General features: G+C 50.1%; 1 protein-coding gene across 8 annotated transcripts in view; it reads right to left on the reverse strand.

The window, feature by feature from the left end:
* Wnt5b (Wnt family member 5B) overlaps window positions 1-20,523 on the reverse strand; it is a 130,267-nt gene that overhangs the window by 6,547 nt on the left and 103,197 nt on the right. For 7 of the 8 annotated variants that reach the window (XM_087656206.1, XM_087656205.1, XM_087656204.1 and 4 more), the window contains 3 exons: window positions 8,254-8,390; window positions 5,863-6,110; window positions 305-597 (listed from right to left, as the gene is read on the reverse strand). In XM_087656206.1, the coding sequence (XP_087512332.1) occupies window positions 305-597; window positions 5,863-6,110; window positions 8,254-8,372 (660 nt within the window). In that variant the 5' untranslated portion in view covers window positions 8,373-8,390. Of the gene's footprint in view, window positions 1-304; window positions 598-5,862; window positions 6,111-8,253; window positions 8,391-9,380; window positions 9,517-20,523 lie in introns of those variants that run through there. The other variant, NM_001100489.1, reaches the window with a different exon arrangement.

The raw sequence follows: 20,523 nt of genomic DNA on the forward strand, positions 1-20,523 counted from the left end.
ACAGCGCAGCCTGTGTATAGCCCCAGCACTCATGGAGGCAGGTGGATCTCCGAGTTTGAAGCCAGTCTGGTCTACATTGTGCATTCCAGGCCAGTCAGCACTATAGAGTGAGATTCTGCCCCCAAACAAACAAGCTGCTACCACCACCAAACAAACACAAAAATACTCCCGACCCCCCCCCAAAAGAAAAATGATCACACTAGAAGTGGAATGAATATACGGAAAGGGGCCAACTGAGTGACAAGACACGCAGGTCAGCACCCTCAGCTTTCTTGGCGGTGGTCGGGAGGGCAAGATGGCTTACCCGGCGGCCAGCCTCGTTGTTCTGTAAGTTCATGAGGGCTCGGCCCTGCTCCTCTGATCCCTTGGCAAAGTTCTTCTCACGCTCTCGGGCATCCACAAACTCCTTGGCAAAGCGGTAGCCATACTCCACGTTGTCCCCACAGCCGCCCCACAACCAGTCTCGTGGCAGGTCCTTGGGCCTCGCTGCACGGCTGCAGCCACAGGTGGACAGCTCACCCTCTCTGCAGGCTCGGCTGATGGCATTCACCACACCAGCAGCGCTCACCGCATATGTGAAGGCAGTCTCTCGGCTACCTGCAGCAGGGGACAACAGACGGTAAGCCAGTAGTCATTGTCCTCTGTGGCTGTGGCTTTCCCTGTGGGAACAGGTGTCCTGGGGAATTCCTGCTCTTCCCACAGCACCGATGGTTAGATGCTGTGCACCATGAAGGTACCATGTGCAAGGGGCTGACCCTGGTACCTTTTGACTTGTTGGTCCCAGCTCTGCTCTGTGACACACTCCAGGTCCAGCCCACACTCTATCCATTGTACTTTATAGGATGATACATCCACTCCTGGAGGGAAGTTGTAAGCAGAGGAAGAATGGGCTTCCTGGACCACTTGGGACTAAGGAGATTGAAGAAACTGTGAGATTAATAGAACAAGTCTGTACCCAAGCAAGATCAGCTTCTCCTTCAAATTTTATTTTTCTCCTGCCCATAAGTCACACATCTGTGTGTCTGTCCTTTTCATGGCTGTCACTGTCTAGTGGGGCACTGGCAGAGGCCAGGAATAGAAAGTGAACTAGACGACATTGTCTAGAATAGTCCTGTGGTTTCCCTTTCTCTTTCTTGGGCCTCACACTGCCTCCCAGTTCATGAGCATCAGGGAACCACACCTGAAGTTGCAGTCACTGGTCATTTGCTATATGGAGTCCCGACTTTGTTCCTCTTCACTGCAACAGAAATCTACTTAAAGCCTCCCATGGTGCGTGCTCTACTGTACTGCGGGTGGGAATGTTATTAGCTGCAGATGCTCTGGAAATTAACGGAGTCCCCAGATGACCCAGAAATTCCACTCCTAAAACTATGCCCAACAGAAACAGAGGTATGTGTTTCCCAGTGGCTGCTCATTGCAGCATGATTCATAATATCCAAAGAGAGAGGGAAAGAGAGACAGACAGATAGACAGACAGACATAACTCAATTATCCATCAGAGGATGACTGAACACAACATGCCACTATCCAGACAGCGAAATACTAACAGGAACAAAGTACTAATATATTCCATGACATGGATGAACCTTTAAATACCTGCATCAAGAGGCTATGTATCATTTGGTCCCATTTATAGGAATGTCCAGAATGGGAAAAATTCATAGAGATGGATTAGCTGGGGCCAGGGGTTAGACAGTGACAGCTGAGGGTCAGTACAGTGCTCTGGAATTAGTGATTACAGCTGTACATCTGGTCACACTGAAGACCACTGAATTGTATGCACACTTTTAAATGGTGGACTGTATATGACATGAATGATTTCCCCTTAAGGCTGTTTAAACACATAACCAATGACACTTGTGTGGGATCAGATACTGAGAGAAGTGGCGGTTGCTGGTAGGTCACGGACGTCTCCTGGATTTGTTCTCGTACCAGGTAGAATCTTCTGTCCTCCTTCTGGGACTCTCCCATGTTTCCACAATGGGAGGGGGACACCATAGGCTGTCCCAGAGAGTGGAGAGACAGAAGCCTGTAATCAATGACAAGGTATGAAGGCTGGGAGCTGGCTCTGTAGTTAAGAGTATTTGCTGCTCTTGCAGACGTCTAGAGATTGCTTCCTAGCATCCATGTGAGGTGGCTCACGACCTCCATGGCCCCAGAGGACCCAGTGCCTTCCTCTACACACACACACACACACACACACACACACTCACACATACACACACACAAACACACTCACACACACACACACTCACACACATACACACACACAAACACACTCACACACACAATGCCTTCCTCTACACACACACACACACACACAAATAAGCAATAAATTGAATCTTAAGGGAAAGGTCTGGGGTGGTCTCTACTTCTTGATTACCTTGGCACCACACGGTGGTGTCAGAAATCAGACCGAACTGAGCGAATCAGCTTTTCACACACAACTAAAAGGAATCGGCCCCGGTCTTTTGTAAACAGAACAGCCTATGAAGCTACTGGTAGGAGGCTCCACTGTGATCTAGCTGCTACGGCTGACACTTGCCCTGGTAGCAATGAATGCCGGGATAGTCAGATAGTCCAAGAAGCTCTTTCAAAACAAAACTATGTTATTTTAAATTGTGTATGTCTTTATGTCTTTGTAGGGAAATATGCATGTGAGTGCAGTGCCTCTGGAGGCCAGAAGAGGGCGCCGGATCTCCTGGAGCTGGAGGGATAGGCAGTTAAGAGCAGCCTAATGTAGGAGCTGGGAGTGGAACTCCGGTCCTCTGAAAGAGCATTCTGTGCTCTTAAGGAAGCAGGCTGGGCCCTATTCTAAGTGAGCCATCTCTGGAAAGTTCCAGAAATGCTTTCAAATCTTGACAGGCCAGGTGGAGCAGGATGGAACCTCAGACACCCCAACACAGGGTCTCCTTCCATTCTCTACAAGAATTAGTGTCTTGTCTTCCTCAGGAAAGCGCTGGCCTTTCAGAGCAGTTTATTCATCATTTTTCCCTTTTTTTTTTAAACACAATTCTATCACTAGAAAGTTCCTCCTCGTATGAAACCAAAATACCGCCTCCTTGTAATTTCTGCCTGCTGGAGCAGCCCTGTCTAATCTCCTTTCCACTTGACAGCTCTCCAGTGTTTGAAAACAAGAAACATGCCTTTTCTGTGTTCCTTTCCCAAGCTGCATGTGTCATTTCTCCCACCCTTCTTTATCGAAGACGCTTCTGATTCCAATCAGCCCTCCCCAAATACTTCTTGAAACCATATGCCTGTCTCTAAATATAATACACCAGGTGCCGCACACTGACCTCCGGGGACTTGGGCTCTGATCGTGTCCTCCAGCACACTGGACTCACTCTGCCTCTGCTGGAGGGGTGTGGCCAGACTCTGAGAGCCTGCAGCGCCAACTGCACGGGGCAGCACGTGGGTCCTGGGTAAGAGATTCTTAGATAGAAATCTCTTGCAAAGGACAGTTCCCTACTGCAGGTTAGATGAGCAGTGTGTGCGCATGTGTGTGTGTGCATGTGTGTGTGTGCGTGCGTGTTGGTTGGAGGTTGGAGGGTGTCTGAAACAGTCACATGTGAAAGGAAAATCAAACCATGTCAAAGATGCGAGGCTAGGGAGCCGCAGAGCCAGAGCACTCTTCTGAGCTGCTCTGCTGCCCTCTGGTGATGACTTTTGCTGCAGCTTTAAGAAGGCAGCCTTGGGACGCCGGGATCCTAGCAGGAGCTACCCCAGGGCGAAGCTTCTCAGACCTGGAGAGCCTTCAGGGAGGCTCCAGAAAAAGGAGTGGGAGTCAGGGTGTGGCGACAAATGCTTTTAATCCCAGCACTAGGGAGGCTGAGACTGGCAGATCTCTGAGTTCAAGCCCAGCCTGGACTACACAGAGGGTCCAGGGCAGCCAGGGCTATGTAGAGAGACCCTGTTTTAAAAACAACAAACAAGGGTTGGGGATTTAGCTCAGTGGTAGAGCGCTTGCCTAGCAAGCACAAGGCCCTGGGTTCAGTCCTCAGCTCCGGGAAAAAAAAAAAAAAAAAAAAACAAACAAACAGCAAACAGCAATAAAACGAAGAGTGGGGAAAACCAGGCAGACCAAGGTGCTCCTGTTGATAACTGAGGTGGATCAAGCAAGACGTGCAGCATCCCTTGTAAAGAGGCCTGCCCTGCACAAGCCACCCCACTATACAGTCAGACTCAGTCGTCTCTATTCCTGACACTCCTGCTCGCCGTGCGTGTGCAGGTGTGTGGGTACGTGCGCATCTCCTCAGTGGAAATCTGAGAAACCGGGCGCTATTTTACTGGGTCTTAATCCCAAGACAATGAAAAGATGGCGGTGGCAATCTTGTCTCTGAATTCTTCCAGGACAGCTCCCCATCAAAATGCCTCACCCCACTGACTGTTGTTCCTCGGGAGCTACCCACCGTATTCTCTAAGACAAGGACCTGGGGCTCACAGATTTGGCTGGGCCAGCTGCCAGCCTGTCACTGCCTCTCCAATGGTGGGATTGCAAGCATGTGTCACTGCATCCGTCTCTCTATGTGAGTGACATTTAGGTCTGGGGACTGAATTTATGTCTTCCTGCCTTTTATGTGGGTGCTGGAGATCCAACCAGGTCCTCACACTTGCAGGGCAAGCAAGTTTTCAGACAGAGCCATCATCTCATTGGCCTCTCTGTCCGCCATCCCTTGAATGAAGGGAAACAGGCCCAGGAGGATGCTACTCCCCTGCGACTCCCAACCTGACCAACCTCATGGTCTCACCCACAACTGCTTAAGCGGGACAGGTGCTGTGCCAAGGAGAGGGGTGTGTGTGAAGAGGACTCTTGAAGAATCAGTAAGTAAGTCCCACCAAAACCCAAGCCAGCTTTCTGGGGAAACTTCCCCTGAGGCCATTACAGAGCATGGTACATTCCTTCTGTATAGCCAGAGTTGACCCCAGTGGCAATGGCAGCATTCCAAGCAGACGCTCCTTGTTTTCATTTTCCAGTTTGAGGCTGGGGAAAGGCATGTGTGAGGTCCTAATAGAATACTTCATTATCTCAAGCCACCACCGGCCCCAGGCAGCCTTCTGGAATCCTACTTTGGGAAGCTGCCTCCCGAAGGCAGGGTAGTGGAGCACTGTCCTGGGATAATTGGGAGACAAGACTACCAACACCTTCCTTTTATGGTCCTGGAGATAAGACCCAGTAGAATGGGGCCTGGTTTCTCAATTTCTTGCCAGGGAGGGGAGAATTGCATTTCAAAAGGACCTAGGACAATTAGACTCAGATCACACCTCCATCTAGGCAATAGGACAGCCATGATTTCACCAGCTGCAGGACCCAGGAGGGGAGGGGAGAGAAGGGACACCCCCCCCCAATTGGTGGTCCTCTTACCTCTCACCTTCCTCCCCCACCACTTTCACTTACATCCCTTTTCAAAGGAGAAAGCCTGGCCTGCATCTGGGCCTGGTTAATGACAGCTATTACCAATCTAGCGCCAAGCTTTCACCCCTTGCTCGAGGGCTCAAGTGAAGAAGATGTTAAACATACAATCTGGGATAATCTCCCCTGAGACTCCGTAAAGGCTCTTTTTCTTTTTCTTTAAAAGGCCCTTCTAGCACTGAGAGACAAAGGCAGCCTTGGCAGGCGGGTCTCTAACCAACTCCCTCCTTACTCAGAGGTTCCATTCCTCCTCAGAGTGAGTCACAGACAGCCCCAGGGTCTGAGGTAGGGAAACAGAAGGATGCAGCTATCCTATAATACCATGGGGCTCCCTCTCCCTTCCAACGTGACCTTCCAAGCCTAGGAGCAATGAAGTGGGTGCCTTCCGTTCATGCTATCAATGCACCAGGCAGGAAGTCACCGGTCCTGTGGCCAAGCCAAGCTCCTCTTACCTATCTGCATGACCCTGCCAAAGACAGACAAGTTGTCCACGGTGCTGCAGTTCCACCGCCTCTGTCGAAACTGGTGCTGGCACTCCCTGATGCCCGTCTTGGCTCCCTCCCCGATGTAGGACATGTGCTCCTGATACAACTGACACAGCTTTCGCTGGCCTGGCGAAAGCCCGGGAAGTTGGCTGCACACGGGCTGAGCGCCAATGATGAACATCTCGGGTCTCTGCACCGGGTTCAGAGCCAGCGACCTGCAACAACAATCCAGAAAGGGAGAGGGCGCAGCTGTGAATGCACCCCAAAGTGCGGTTCCGCCTTTTACTCCACCCGCTCTCCGCTCTGGCTAAGGATTTGGAAGGGAGCTTGGGACAGAGCAGGGTGTGGTGGGGCACACGCCTCTCATCCCAACACAGGGAATGCAGAGGCAGGCGGATCTCTGTGAGTTTGAGGCCAGCCTGGTCTACAGAGTGAGTTTCTGGACAGCCAGAGGTCTGTAGTGAGACCCTATCTGGAAAAAGCAACAAAACAAAACACAGCACAACAAAAATCTGAACTGTCTTAAAGGGTGAGGGTGGACAGGAGAGGCTGAGCAGGGTGGGGAGAGGGACTCCCTCAGTAGGGAGTACAGACCCTGCTGATGCAGGGTGCCCTATTCCTTTAATGCAGATCTCTTGGTACCTTTAAGATGACTGCTTTAAGTGCGCAGTGGCCATGCACCCTAAACTGTTCTTTGCCCCACCTCTGTATATCCCCAAGTCTCTGCCCATGAGCTCAGGGGCTACTTTTGCTCATCATCTGGCACATACAACCGACGAAGGGCTAAATTAGATGAGGGACTCACAGATCCGCCATCTGAATACAAGCACAAGTCGGGCACAGACTGGGCCATTTCCGTGTCTGCTTGGCAAACACAGAAGCCTTGAAAACACAAACGAGGGCACTTGGTTCTTCCTACAAAGCCCACTTTGGCCTTCAGACTGATCAAGTAGGAATTTTTACCACATCAGCCTCTACCAGCCACACACACACACACACACACACACACACACACACACACACACCACACACACCTCTTTCATGTGTGGGAATCTCACTGTGTTCTACAGGATGACCTTGAACTAATGGCCTTGAGTGGTCTGTCTGCCTCAGCTTTAATAACAAGTGTGTGCACGCATGCCTGTGTGTGTCCGTGTGTGTGTGTGTGTGTGTGTGTGTGTGTGTGTGTGTGTTGCTAAGCATGAACTTAAGGGGCTCGTTTGTGCTATCAATATTCTTGTTAGATAAAGAACAGTCAAAGCTATTTGTAACACTTCACAGGGGAGTGACCTTGAGGAAGGGTTTTTATACAAGACCTGAGGGTGGAGGGATCGCATGAACTAGATTCTTCTCAGGAAACCCTCGCCTCCTGGAGCTCAAAGGAGAAGACAACCCTTCCCGGGATGGAACAGGCCCCTGGTATTCCTCAGATAAAAGTGTGATCCCTCCCTCAAGGAGACCCTGCTTCATAGCTTGATTACCCAAGAAAGCTCACCATCCAGGCTAGACCTCAACCCTCTCACTCACCACCAGGAGTTGGGTCCAGGCTAGACCTCAGCCCTCTCACTCACCACCAGGAGTTGGGTCCAGGCTAGCCTCAGCCCTCTCACTCACCACCAGGAGTTGGGTCCAGGCTAGACCTTAGCCCTCTCACTCACCACCAGGAGTTGGGTCCAGGCTAGACCTCAGCCCTCTCACTCACCACCAGGAGTTGGGTCCAGGCTAGACCTCAGCCCTCTCACTCACCACCAGGAGTTGGGTCCAGGCTAGACCCAGCCCTCTCACTCACCACCAGGAGTTGGGTCCAGGCTAGACCTCAGCCCTCTCACTCACTACCAGGAGTTGGGTCCAGGCTAGACCTCAGCCCTCTCACTCACCACCAAGAGTTGGGTCCAGGCTAGCCTCAGCCCTCTCACTCACCACCAGGAGTTGGGTCCAGGCTAGACCTCAGCCCTCTCACTCACCACCAGGAGTTGGGTCCAGGCTAGACCTCAGCCCTCTCACTCACCACCAGGAGTTGGGTCCAGGCTAGACCTCAGCCCTCTCACTCACCACCAGGAGTTGGGTCCAGGCTAGCCTCAGCCCTCTCACTCACCACCAGGAGTTGGGTCCAGGCTAGACCTTAGCCCTCTCACTCACTACCAGGAGTTGGGTCCAGGCTAGACCTCAGCCCTCTCACTCACCACCAGGAGTTGGGTCCAGGCTAGCCTCAGCCCTCTCACTCACCACCAGGAGTTGGGTCCAGGCTAGACCTTAGCCCTCTCACTCACCACCAGGAGTTGGGTCCAGGCTAGACCTCAGCCCTCTCACTCACCACCAGGAGTTGGGTCCAGGCTAGACCTCAGCCCTCTCACTCACCACCAGGAGTTGGCGTCAGTCAGCAGCTGTGCCCAGCTGGAGAGCAGAGCTGCCACGAACAGCAGCAGCAGGCTGGGCATGGCCGGCCTCAACCCATCCCAGTGCCCAGGGACCAACATCTTCCAAAGCGGAGCTCCCTGGAGAGAGGGAAGCAAAGGGGAGTCAGCATGCAAATGCCACAGACTTGGGAAGCCCAGGGGTACAGTGTAGAAAAGCTCAAAGGATGAGCTGTGCAGGTGGGCATCGAAGTGGCGGACACCTGAACGCAAATTCTGTCCCCCAGAGAAGTTCAGCCCTTCCTGACTTCTTACTGGGTGTCTGCTCACCACAGGGCCTTGAGCCCTTTACATGACCCTGTGGGACTCCTACTAGGGACCAGTCCCCAAGGTAACAATGAGCGGCGAAGCTAGAAAAGCAAACGAAGAGAGACCATTTTAAGAAGACTGTGCCCAGTGCAGCAATTACGCACACCTGCCCCTCTAGAGCAGCGTTCAGGAGGATGGGGACAAAAAAACAAAACAAAACAAAAAAAACCCACAAAACACCCACTCCAGTGCAGAGATTTGATTCTCTATCTTCCCCTTTGTGGGGGATTAAGGACTAAACACCTACAGAGCTGGATACGACTACCCGCAAATAGGAAGTTTCATCCTTCCGGCCCTGAAGTTCGGTACACAAATCCTTGTTTCCTCTTAAGGAGTAATTGCAGGGAGAAGAACCTCAAGGCCTTTCACTTCCGAGGCCATGCAGGAGTCTCACTGCTCGGAGCAGGCTTTGGTGGCCAGTCTCCTCCCCCAACACTTTGGCCTTTGAAGGGCCACATGGAATGCTGCATCTGGACACCACCAGCTCTGGGCCACTTCTCTCAAATCTTCTGGGAGGTCCGGCTGCTTCCCTTGTCCCACGCACTGGTGTTCCGGCCTTTGCCTTGGATGGTAAAACACACCCGCCCCGGGGAAACCTTGTACATTTGGAAATCTACAATAGCTTTGGTATCCTAGAGCAACCGACCAAGTGCCTGCCTGTGCACACGCACACGCACACACACACACACACACACACACACACACACACACACACACACACACACACACACGACAGCTCCGGGTGGTCCCACGCTGGCTCACCACGCTGATCCTGAGTGTCTGGGTCTCTAGACTGTCCAGGAGGGGGCGGCAAATGCTTTTTAGACCGTTGGTATAGGAAATACGTTTGACCTGGGTCCACTAAGAGAGGAAGGTGGCCGGAGCAGGATTCAGAGTTGGGACAGGCCTGTTCCCCACTCCTTTTGGTTTTCCTGCCTGAGGTCTAAGCTGGGGCAGAGCACCAACAGGCAGGTGTGTGGGGCCGACAAGCAGCAGATCAAAGAGGGATCTACTCCTTTGCTTTTGTCATGTAGAGCCAGCTCGGAAATGACCCGGCCTCTAGCCCCGGCCACTAACAACTCCAACTTTCCTAACCGGCTTCACTGCCTCCTCGGAGGGATGTCCCTCCCCCTCCCACCCCACCCCCATAAATCCTCCTCCGCCCCAGGACCGGAGGTCTGTGAACTCAAAACTTAGAGAGATGAGGCAGAGATAGGGCTGGCTCCAGAAGGTAATGGCTTTATGGAGGGGAGGGTCCAGGTCTGGCATACAGAGGATACACAAGGGAAAAACTTCAAAGGGGCTCCTTATCCAAACATCCCCAGTTTCTCCTCCCAGTCCTTTTTGGAGACCATTTCTCCTCTGGGTGCCCTGGCCAAACCACCACAGACTGGCAAACTCCATCCTCCTCCCAGCACCTTGCCCCACGGGGCAGTAGACAGTCCCAATGGGTAGCACCTAATCTCCATGAGCCCCCTCATACCAGGCTCCCCATCTCACACCCTCTAACAAGCTCCTAGGAAATCTTTCTGCAGGTCCTATGTCTAAGCAAGGCTAAACTGGGCGACAGAGGGCATCGTTTCAGAGACTGGCAGCCAGTGCCTGCTAACATCACTGTGTTTGACTGCCCTGGCCAGAGGCTGTCTAGGTCCAGACCTCACAGGGGCTGCAAATTCCACACCTACCTGTCTCAGAAACATAAAGGGAAAATGCACTCGGCCCCAGCAGCTCTCAGCCACCCTGTGCACCACCAAGTTCCCACTTTATACAACTGAACTATCGAAGATTACCCCAAACCCTACAAACCAATCAAAGGCCCAAACAAAAAAGCCTCTGGTATGTACGCTGTTCCCAACTGTCTGTCAGACGTGTGGTGCATGAAACAAGGAACACACGAGGACCCTCAGGAGCTCTGTCCTGGCCAGTAGTGGTCCAAGAATGGATGCTGGGCAGTCATCATCTCTTCTGACGTGCTTCGTAGGGCCTGTGGATGGGCAGCGTGGAGCTAACAGAGATGTTTTAGGCCCACTGTATAAAAGTGGGTATCAAGACCTCTGGAAGAGCAGTCAGTGCTCTTAACCACTGAGCCATCTCTCCAGCCTGCCAGTTTGTATCTTTTTTTTTTTTTTTTTCTGTAGCAGGGGACCGAACCCAGGGTCTTGCGCTTGCTAGGCAAGCGCTCTACCACTGAGCTAAATCCCCAACCGCCAGTTTGTATCTTAATAACAAATTTCTACTTGCTGATACCTTAAGCCAATCAGCCTAGGGCATTTCCACACCTCTCAGGACTCAGAGCTGTTCAGCAGAAGCAAACTGAGCCATCGCTCTAGCACAGAAACCGAAAAGCACCAGCTTTTACCCTCACAGTCACGTGTGTGGATCACTGAAAGAAACACCAACAATTCACATCGAGGCATTACTGATGACTGTGGCTACACAGGTCTGTGGCTACACGAAGTACTACCGGGCTGTACACTTTAGACGAATGGACTCCACAGGAAAAGGGTTATATGGAAACCGAGCTGTGCTCCTGGGGATGAAGCTGTCCCCTCCCCTGTAGCTACTGACGCACCAGGAAGTAAGTCAATAGCAGTTGTAGAGCGCTGCCTGTCATCGAGCCTGCACTTGATCTCCAAGACTTACCAGTCCATGAGTTCTCTCTCAGCTGAATACAAATAAATATAAATAAATATCTGTAAGTAGGTTAGCAGCCCTGTGTCAGCCTCTGGCCACCGACAGGAGATGGATGGGCCAGCTGCGATCTGCGGTTGCAATGAAGTATTGTGTAGGAATAGATCTGAACAAGCAACAGCTACATGCGACCACACTCAGATCTTACCAACAGAACGCAGAAGAGCAAGTCACAGAGAACCACAGTGTAAGCCACACAGAATAGCAAGACGCTGCTTATCCCCGATACCATGTGGAGGCCCCGATACCATGAGAAAGACATGGAGTTTCTAGGCACCACTCTATGGCTCAGTCCGGGTGATGGATAAAATCACTTCACTCATGCAATATATTTGGCTGTGCATATATTCCGTGCACATCGTGGCTCTCGGCCATTTCCTGTGTTCCCGTGTTGTACAGCACACAACGAAACTGTTCAAAACTGAGAAAAGGTCCCATTAGCACGTCGGGAGGAGCTCCGTGAATCCTCTCAGTTTCACAGGGTGCACGAACATCCTTCTCCTTCTGCCTTTTCTCCTTGCAGAAAGAATACCCAAGCTCAAAAGGAAATATTAAACAAATGCTTATTAATTCAGAGACAGCCCTGTGGCATAGCTATCAGTGGGTGGGGCAGACATGGAGCAAATGGGCGCACAGCCCCCAGCATCCTCTCCCCGGAGCCAGCCGTTTCCACGCCAGGAGTCAATGCAGCATGGCTTCCTTGTGCCTTGGGGGAAACCTGGCTTTGGACGAGCTACTTTCTGTGTCACTTTTTTTTTTTTTTTTTTTTTTTTTTTTTGCCAGTGGTCACTATTTAGTTCATAGACGCCTTTATTCTTTAAAAGGTTTTTTTTTTAATAGCAAGTGTAGATGAATGTAATAACGTAAGGAAGACTTTATCAGAAAACCCCAGTCTCTTGAAGGAATCCCTGGAGGCTCATCTCCTGTTCAGCTCAATTAACGCAGGCTTTCTCTGCCAGCCTTAATTATTTCTCCCAAGGGTCTCTGCTTCTACCCTGCCCCCATCCTTCCTTCCCGCTTTGCTCAGCGAATCCTCCTAGCCCTAAGGCACAGCATTCCTTTGTGTGATCTACTTCCTCGACAGTTGGTAGAGATGAAAATTAAAAAGAAAAAAAAAAGGCAACTCCGTGGCGGGGCGGGAAGAAGAGTTACCAGCTCTACCACCTTTTGCAGCGGCCTCTGGAGAACCCGAATGTGTCTGGAGGAAGGGGAGGGAGAAGGGTGATAGAAGGGAGGAGACTTAAATTCTGGCACTCGGTAGAGATGTTAAAGGAGAAATGCATTTGGCATTCCCGGGGAGGAGCTGGCGGGGGAGGGGTGTCTGTAAAGCCGGAAGGAGCGGAGCCCAATTGCAGCCCTGGAGATGGACCCAAGGTGCAGAGTCCCATGTGTCCAAGAATAGAGAATGCCAGTCCACCAGCTTCCAGTGCCACAGAAAAATAACTGACCCGCTCACACCCAACTGCACCTACACTGTGAGAATAAATGCCCCCAGGAGTCCCCAGACTCCAGGCAGTCCTCTTGGAACAGCACTATTTTCTCCCCTGGTTGCCAAGCAAAAGTGCATGCAAGTTTTATTCTGTGCAGAAGACGGAGAATTCTTATCCATTTAAAAGATGAATTACAGTCATTTAAAAATGGACGGCCCTTCAGAGAGCGTGGCTTAGGAAATTATTCCGAGGAACACGGAAGCCAAGGCTTTGGGGGTGGGTGGGGAATCAGCTCTGGACCCCCACTGAGGGCCTCTGGCCGCCCTCTATATCAGCTCACCGAAACAAAAGTACATCTTGTGCTACCAACTCAATGTACTGCTGATTTTGCAAACTGGAGCATAGTTTAATAGGACTTGGAGAAGGGCCAGTGAGATGGCTTGGCAGGTAAGGGTGTCTCACGTGCAGACCAATGACTCGATCCTCAGAACCCACATTGTAGAGAGAACTTACTCTGACAAGTTGTGCTCTGTGCACCTCGATCATGCCATTCCATGCCACACACAAACACACACACACATACCACACACACACCACACACACACAAACACACACACATACCACACACACACCACACACACACAAACACACACACACAAACACACACACATACCACACACACATACCACACACACACCACACACACACACAAACACACACACATACCACACACACATACCACACACACACCACACACACACACAAACACACACACATACCACACACACACCACACACACACAAACACACACACAAACACACACACACACAAACACACACACAAACACACACATACCACACACACACCACACACACACAAACACACACACAAACACACACACATACCACACACACATACCACACACACCACACACACACAAACACACACACCACACACACACAAACACACACACACAAACACACACACACATACCACACATACATACCACACACACCACACACACACAAACACACACACCACACACACAAACACACACAAACACACACACAAACACACACACACCACACACACAAACACACCACACACACACACCACACACACACACACAAACACACCACACACACACACCACACACACACAAACATACACACAGGCACACACACACACACCACACACACAACCACACACACACACACACCACACACACACACACAAACACGCACACACACACTACACCCCCCCACACACAAACACACACACCACACACACACACACACACCCCACACACCCACACACACAACCACACACACACACACACCACACACACACACACAAACACGCACACACACACTACACCCCCACACACCCACACACACACACCACACACACACACCACACCCACACACCACACCCACACACCCACACACCCACCACACACACACACACCACACACACACACCACACACACACACACAAACACACACCCACACACACACACCCCACACACACAGACACACTGCACGATATAATCCCATCATTCGGGAGACACAGAAGAATCAGGAGTTCAGCGCCAGCCTCAGCTACATAGTGTGTTTCCGTCGACGTGAACTACATGAGACCCTGTCTCAAAAAGCAAGCAAACAACCCCACTAATTGACAGACGGACAGGTCTCTCTGATTAACATGATGATTTAAGATTTTTGGGACACAAATACCTCAGTGGGCAGGAGATGTTCTGAGCACACTCTCGTATCCGTTCCCCACCGCTTCCAGCATATTCAATCTCCCCCCTCCGCCCCCCACTTTTCTTCAAGATAAGGTCTCTTTGTGTAATCTTGGCTGTCCTGGAACTAACTCTGTAAAGCCAGGCGGTCTGGAACTCAAGAGGTTGGCCTTCCTCTGCCGCTGAGGGTTGGGATTAAATGCATTCACCTCCAATGCCCAGCTCACCTATAGTCTTGCAGCTTGAATGCAGACTGTACTGGAAGACAGGATCCCAAGGGTCTTTGGCACTCTGTTCTCTAAAGGAGGTTGGGTATGTATATTGCGTGCTATTGTATGTATTATAGCTATAGTGATCTTTTACTAAATTCACTTTTATGTCACGTATGCAGTTTTCTGAAGGAAGTCACTCTTTTTTCTAAACTACTCTGTAATGTATATGGTGTCTACGTGTGACTATGTCTGTGTCTGTCTGTATGTTGGTGTTTGTATGTGTGTCTGTGTATATTTGTCTGTGTGTGAGTCACAGTGTGTCAATGTGTGTGTCTGCTGGTGTTTGTGTGTATGTCTGTGTGTCTCTGTCTGTGTGTGTCTCTGTTTTCGTATGTATATGTCAGTGATTGTGTGTATGTGTTTGCGTATCTGCCTGTGTTTGTGTATGGTGTATGTATCTGTGTTCTGTGTGTGAACCTCATTGTGTATGTCAGTGTATGTATCTGTTGGTATTTGTATGCATGTCTGTGTAGTATGTGTGTCTATATATGTCTCTATGTGGATGTCTCTATGTGTCTGTGTTTGTTCTTCTGTGTGTATGTGTCTGTGTCTATGTATTTGTGTATCTATGTGTCGTCTGCATGTTTGTGTACCTGTTTGTAAGTCTGTGTGAGTTACAAAATGGTAAGCCACCATTTTGGTGCTGGAGTCAACCTCAGGTCTTCTACAAGAGTAGCAAGTACTCTTAATCACTGAATTATTTCTCCAGTCCTTTGGATAGTGTTTATCACAGCAAAAGGTAGCAAACTAGAATGGGGTACAATGTCAAAATCCGGGGACAAACGAAACCAGTTCTTGGTGCAATAAAACCTTCACACCGAGGTCAATTTTAGGGGGCCTTAGGGACCCACAAAACGTCCAGGCTTGGTTCTGTGGCTGACAGGAGCTGTTCTAGGTACCACATAGGTAGAAGAGCTATCAGGGCTGTATTTAGGAACCATGACTATTTTATGGCAATAATGACTGATGGAGTACAGAGTGAGGGACTGGGGGCTGGGCTCCCAGCAGAGGGGTCCAAAACCATGGAAACACAGTAAAACCTGGTAAGGGGCAGAAGGAGAGCAGGGGGTCACGTGAGAGGGAAAGGGGTGGAGTTGGCACTGAAAACCAGCCCCCCAGCACAGGACTGGATTATCCACCCATGTAGTCTCTCGGATTTCACACTGCTTAGCCTTGGTCACCACTAAAAGGAAATAGGGCAAGAGACTGGGATAGGACTCAGTGGCCCAGCTCTTACAAAGCATTTGCAAGGACTCAGGTTCTACCCCAGCACTGCAGAGAGAGAGAGAGAGAGAGAGAGAGAGAGAGAGAGAGAGAGAGAGAAACAATTGTCTCCATCTACACATGGCCTTGGGAAGAGCCCACAATGTTAAATGTCGCCTTAGGAGGCTAAAACATTTGGATCTCTGGGGAAAAGCTATCTACCTTACAAACCCAGGCCACTGAACAGAAAGAGTCCCCATTCATGAAACACACACACACACACACCGAGAGAGAGAAAGAGAGAGAGAGAGAGAGAGAGAGAGAGAGAGCTCAAAGTCCATGTACCATTGACAATGAACAAAAATTGGGCTAGCAAGATGGCTGAGTTGGTAAAGGTACTTGCCACACCAGTATGGCAACCTGAATTCCATCCTGGAGCCGATGGGAAAGAGACAACTCTACACGCTTGTCCTCTGGCCACACGGTCACCACACAGTGGTACATGCACGCATGTGTATACATGGTGCACACACGCAGATGCCACATCCAGCACAGCTCCAGGGACTGACATGACTGGAGAGACTCGGGAATGAAGGAAGAAAGGATCCTGGGACAGAAAAGCTGGGGTTGGGTGGACTGGAAGCCCTGGTGGTGAAGGCTCGGCACCCAGAAGCTTGCTGTGTCTATTGTACTCAGTTAAACGGGGGGCGGGATCTATAGTATGTGGTGAACAATCTCTGTTGGGGAATAGTTTCCAGTAGTCATGTGAAGACATGTCTATAGTGGACATTTTCTGCACACACTGTCAACATTCACACCTAGACCAGAGGAAGGCTTTGCCATCCATCCCTCCGACCTTTGTCCAGAGAGAACATTGCCAGTCCCATGGGGCTGAGGCATTCGTCCTTGACATGGATGTGCCCAGGCTGACAGCCCACATTTATTTGTGACTTCACTCACTCAGGGCTTCTTGTGCTTCCCACAAACAAATGATGATATAATTTAAGAAAGCAAAACAGGGGGTTGGGGATTTAGCTCAGCGGTAGAGCCCTTGCCTAGGAAGCGCAAGGCCCTGGGTTCGGTCCCCTGCTCCGAGAAAAAAAAAAAAAAAAGAACCAAGAAAGCAAAACAGAAAACAAGCACCATGGGGCTAACAGAAGAGAGGGTAACTGGGTGTTGTGTGAGGACCTGAGCAGGTGGATGAGCAGTGATGTAACCTCTGCTCCTAGACTTGCACACATTTGTCCAAGAAATTATTCTGTTCTCTTGGGTGTCTCTTCCTGCTCAGATCCTTGGTGGGAAGCTCTGGAGTTACCCAAATGGCACGTAGTGTGTCTGCATTTCCTGTTGCTAGGATGTCCCTATTGAGATCTAGTGAGATTCCGTAGCTTACAGAGCTGGCCTACGAGGCCCTCCAATGAGCAGCCCACCAGGCTCCTTCCTTCTGCCATTACAGTGAGCACAGTAGCCACTGTCTGTTTAGAACGTGGTCCCTGTGCCAAAGCCTTCGTCTCCAGCCTGTGACGCTATCGGGAGGCGAGGGAACCTTTCCCAGGTGCAGTCCAGGAGAAGGCAACCGGGAACCTGCAGTTGTGCCCTTGAAGGGGATATGGAGACCTTGGGTCTTCCCAGTCTCCTTAACATTTCAGCCCTGGAGTGAAGAGCTTCTTCTACCACAGGTTCCCATCATGATGATCTGCCTCACCATAGGCCCCAAAGCAACCGAGCCAGCGATGACTGGAAACCGTTTTCTCTTTTCAAGTGGGCTTACCTACCTATCAGACCGACACAACAGCCTCCAAAGCCCAAGATGGCGTTTCAAGGCTGGCCCCCAGATGACCAGCAGAGATTGTCCCAACAATGGAACGTCCCCTTTGATTTTTCACACACAAATAGATAGAAATAAGCTGCAGCTTTTTAGAGCCAGTTTTTAGAGCCATCTTGTGGGGGAGGGGATTGTTATAAGGGTCAACATCACCTCAGCCAGCACGACTTAGTCTATGTTGCATCAGATTTGTGTGCACACTTCTCTGTTAGCGTTGTTGCTAAGGACTGAGCCCAGCCTTGGGTATGCTAGGCAAGCATCCTGTGACCGAGTCACACCCTGCCCTTGCTTTATCCCTCTAAGTTGCCCATGCTAATGGCTCGGAACCTGCTAGCCTCTTGTATCAGCCTTCCAGGCGTTGAAGAGTCCGTGTGTCTGTTGGTGCGCTTAGCTGACTGTACTGGAAAGCTGTCCCTCTTTGAGTGTAAACAGGTCACCACTATGGGGCTCAAGGTGGCGGTTTCTCAGAAGTCTAAACCAGCATTCCCCTATGACTGAGGTCTATCATTCCTGAGCAAATTCCCACAGGACACGTGCTCATCCGTTGTGATTACTGCTTTACTCACAACAGGCTGGGAATGGAAGCAGCCTAGACGTTCACCAACAGACGAAAGGGTCGTGAAAAGGGGGCACCTAAATACAATGAAGTTTTAAAAATAAAGTTACGCAGTTTGCAGGAAAATGGACGAAAGTGGAGCTGGGAAGTGATCTATTAAACGAGTTTGTCAGAAAAAAAACTCCTTTATTCTCACCTTCAGATCATATCTTTTATTTTTTTAATTAATTTATTTATTTTATGTGAGTACAGTTTCTTTCTTCAGTCAGGGACACCAGAAGAGGGCATCGGACCCCAACGATGGTTGTGAGCCACCATGTGGTTGCTGGGATTTGAACTCAGGACCTCTGGAAGAGCAGTCAGTGCTCTTAACCACTGAGCCATCTCTCCAGCCCTGTTTATTTGTTGTTGAGGTAAGGTCTCACTATATAGTCTGGCTAGCCTGGAACTTGCCAAGTAGACCAGGCTGGCCTCACTCACGGAGATCTGTCTGCCTCTGCCTCTGCCTCCTGAGTACCAGAATTAAAAGCATGAACCATTAAGACTGCCTCTGCTTCTAAATTTTTAAAAGATTATTCACTCGTTTGCTCGTTACACAAGCATACGTGCACGTGCATGCACCTGTGTGTACAGGGAAGCCAGGTGTCAGGTGTCTTCTCTCTCCACCTAGTCCTCTGAGGTAGTGTTGCCCCTGGCCACAGGGCTCATGTTTTCCCGCTAAACAGGAGGCCAGCAAGCCCCAGCAATGCTCCTTGGAGCCAGGATAACAGGCAGATGTCAGACACGGACTTGCTGTCTGTGTGCTAAGATCTAAGCCCAGGCCCTCATCATTGTATAATGACAGCTCTTGACTATGCACGTATCAGCCATGATGTTCACACATGTGTATCTACCTGGGGGCAAGGGAGTGGACAGATGCTAGGAAACTAGAAAGGGACCATTAAGGGGGAAAATATATCAGTAAATGGTATTTATGCTATACTTAAAAACCTAAAAACTCTGGATTAGTTTGACCAATAGCCGACCATTTTACATTAAAAAACAACGACCACGACAACAACAACAATAATAAAACAAAAAAACCCCACCTCTCTTAGTATTTAGAGGCTTTGAAGTTTTGTTCTGGGGTTATTTTCATGGTGGTTCTAGGGTTGTCAAGGGCACTTTAACGAATGCCATTACTATCCCCTTGACTCAGTCCCTATGGCTCGGCAGAAAGTGACTTTACCCACCTAGCTGCCTTCCCAGCCACCTGCACAAAGCCATTGGCCGCCATCCAGCCTTAAGTGACAGTACAATCAGTTTACTAATGCAACTCCAGCTACGGCCCTTGACAAGCCGCACTCTCTAGTCCTATCCAGCTCTGTTGGATGATGAGAGAGAAGGCTGGAAGTGCAGCTCAGTGCAAACGTGCTCGCCCAGGAGGTTTGAGAGCTTCCGTCCATCCCCGAGAGGTGGGGGAGGGGGCATCAGCGCCAAGGCCACACAGTTTTGTTCTAGTGTTAATACTCCTCACACTTACTGACTGGAGAACAGGTCTGGTTCAGTTGAATCATTAAGTTTACTGGGAAATTACACTTTCAAATACGTTTATTTTTTAGGATTTCCAACTTTTGATGAAAATGAAGCGGGGTAAGACACCAAGCCAACATTTGGTGTTCACACTAAGTTAGCACATTTTAAACTGCATTTCTCTGATGCTCGGCGTAGGCATAGATTACATAGATTACGAGTCTATTAGCCCTTGCGACGCCTCTTTCACAGGCCGTTTACTTTTAAAATTAGGACACTTCCGGAAGGAGGCATCCCCCTGTGTCTGCCAGCAGTAGCCAATCAGCTTAGTCCTGAACTTAGTCCTGTGTGTAAATGGAAGGCAAATACAGCAAGCGGAATGCCAGGGGCTCCATATTTTGCTTTCTGTGACATCCACGGTTTTCTCAGTCGTGGTCAAAGGGTTTCCAAATCTCACCCAGGACCTGGAACTTGGCTGAGTAGGAGTTTTTGCTCCAGGATCAGTAAATAGTCTACAGAGCGTCCCTAGGTAAATGCGGTGGCCAGTGAGTGACACGTGAGGCAGATGGTCCTCAACCAACTGGCCAGGCAGACACTGACTTTGCCCGGCTAAATCTAATTATTTTTTAAAAATGTTTTTGCCAAAGAAATCCTGTAACTAGATACGTGCTT

The sequence above is a fragment of the Rattus norvegicus genome, chromosome 4 (assembly GCF_021556685.1).
Source record: "Rattus norvegicus strain SHRSP/BbbUtx chromosome 4, alternate assembly SHRSP_T2T, whole genome shotgun sequence".
Taxonomy (NCBI): Eukaryota; Metazoa; Chordata; class Mammalia; order Rodentia; family Muridae; genus Rattus; species Rattus norvegicus.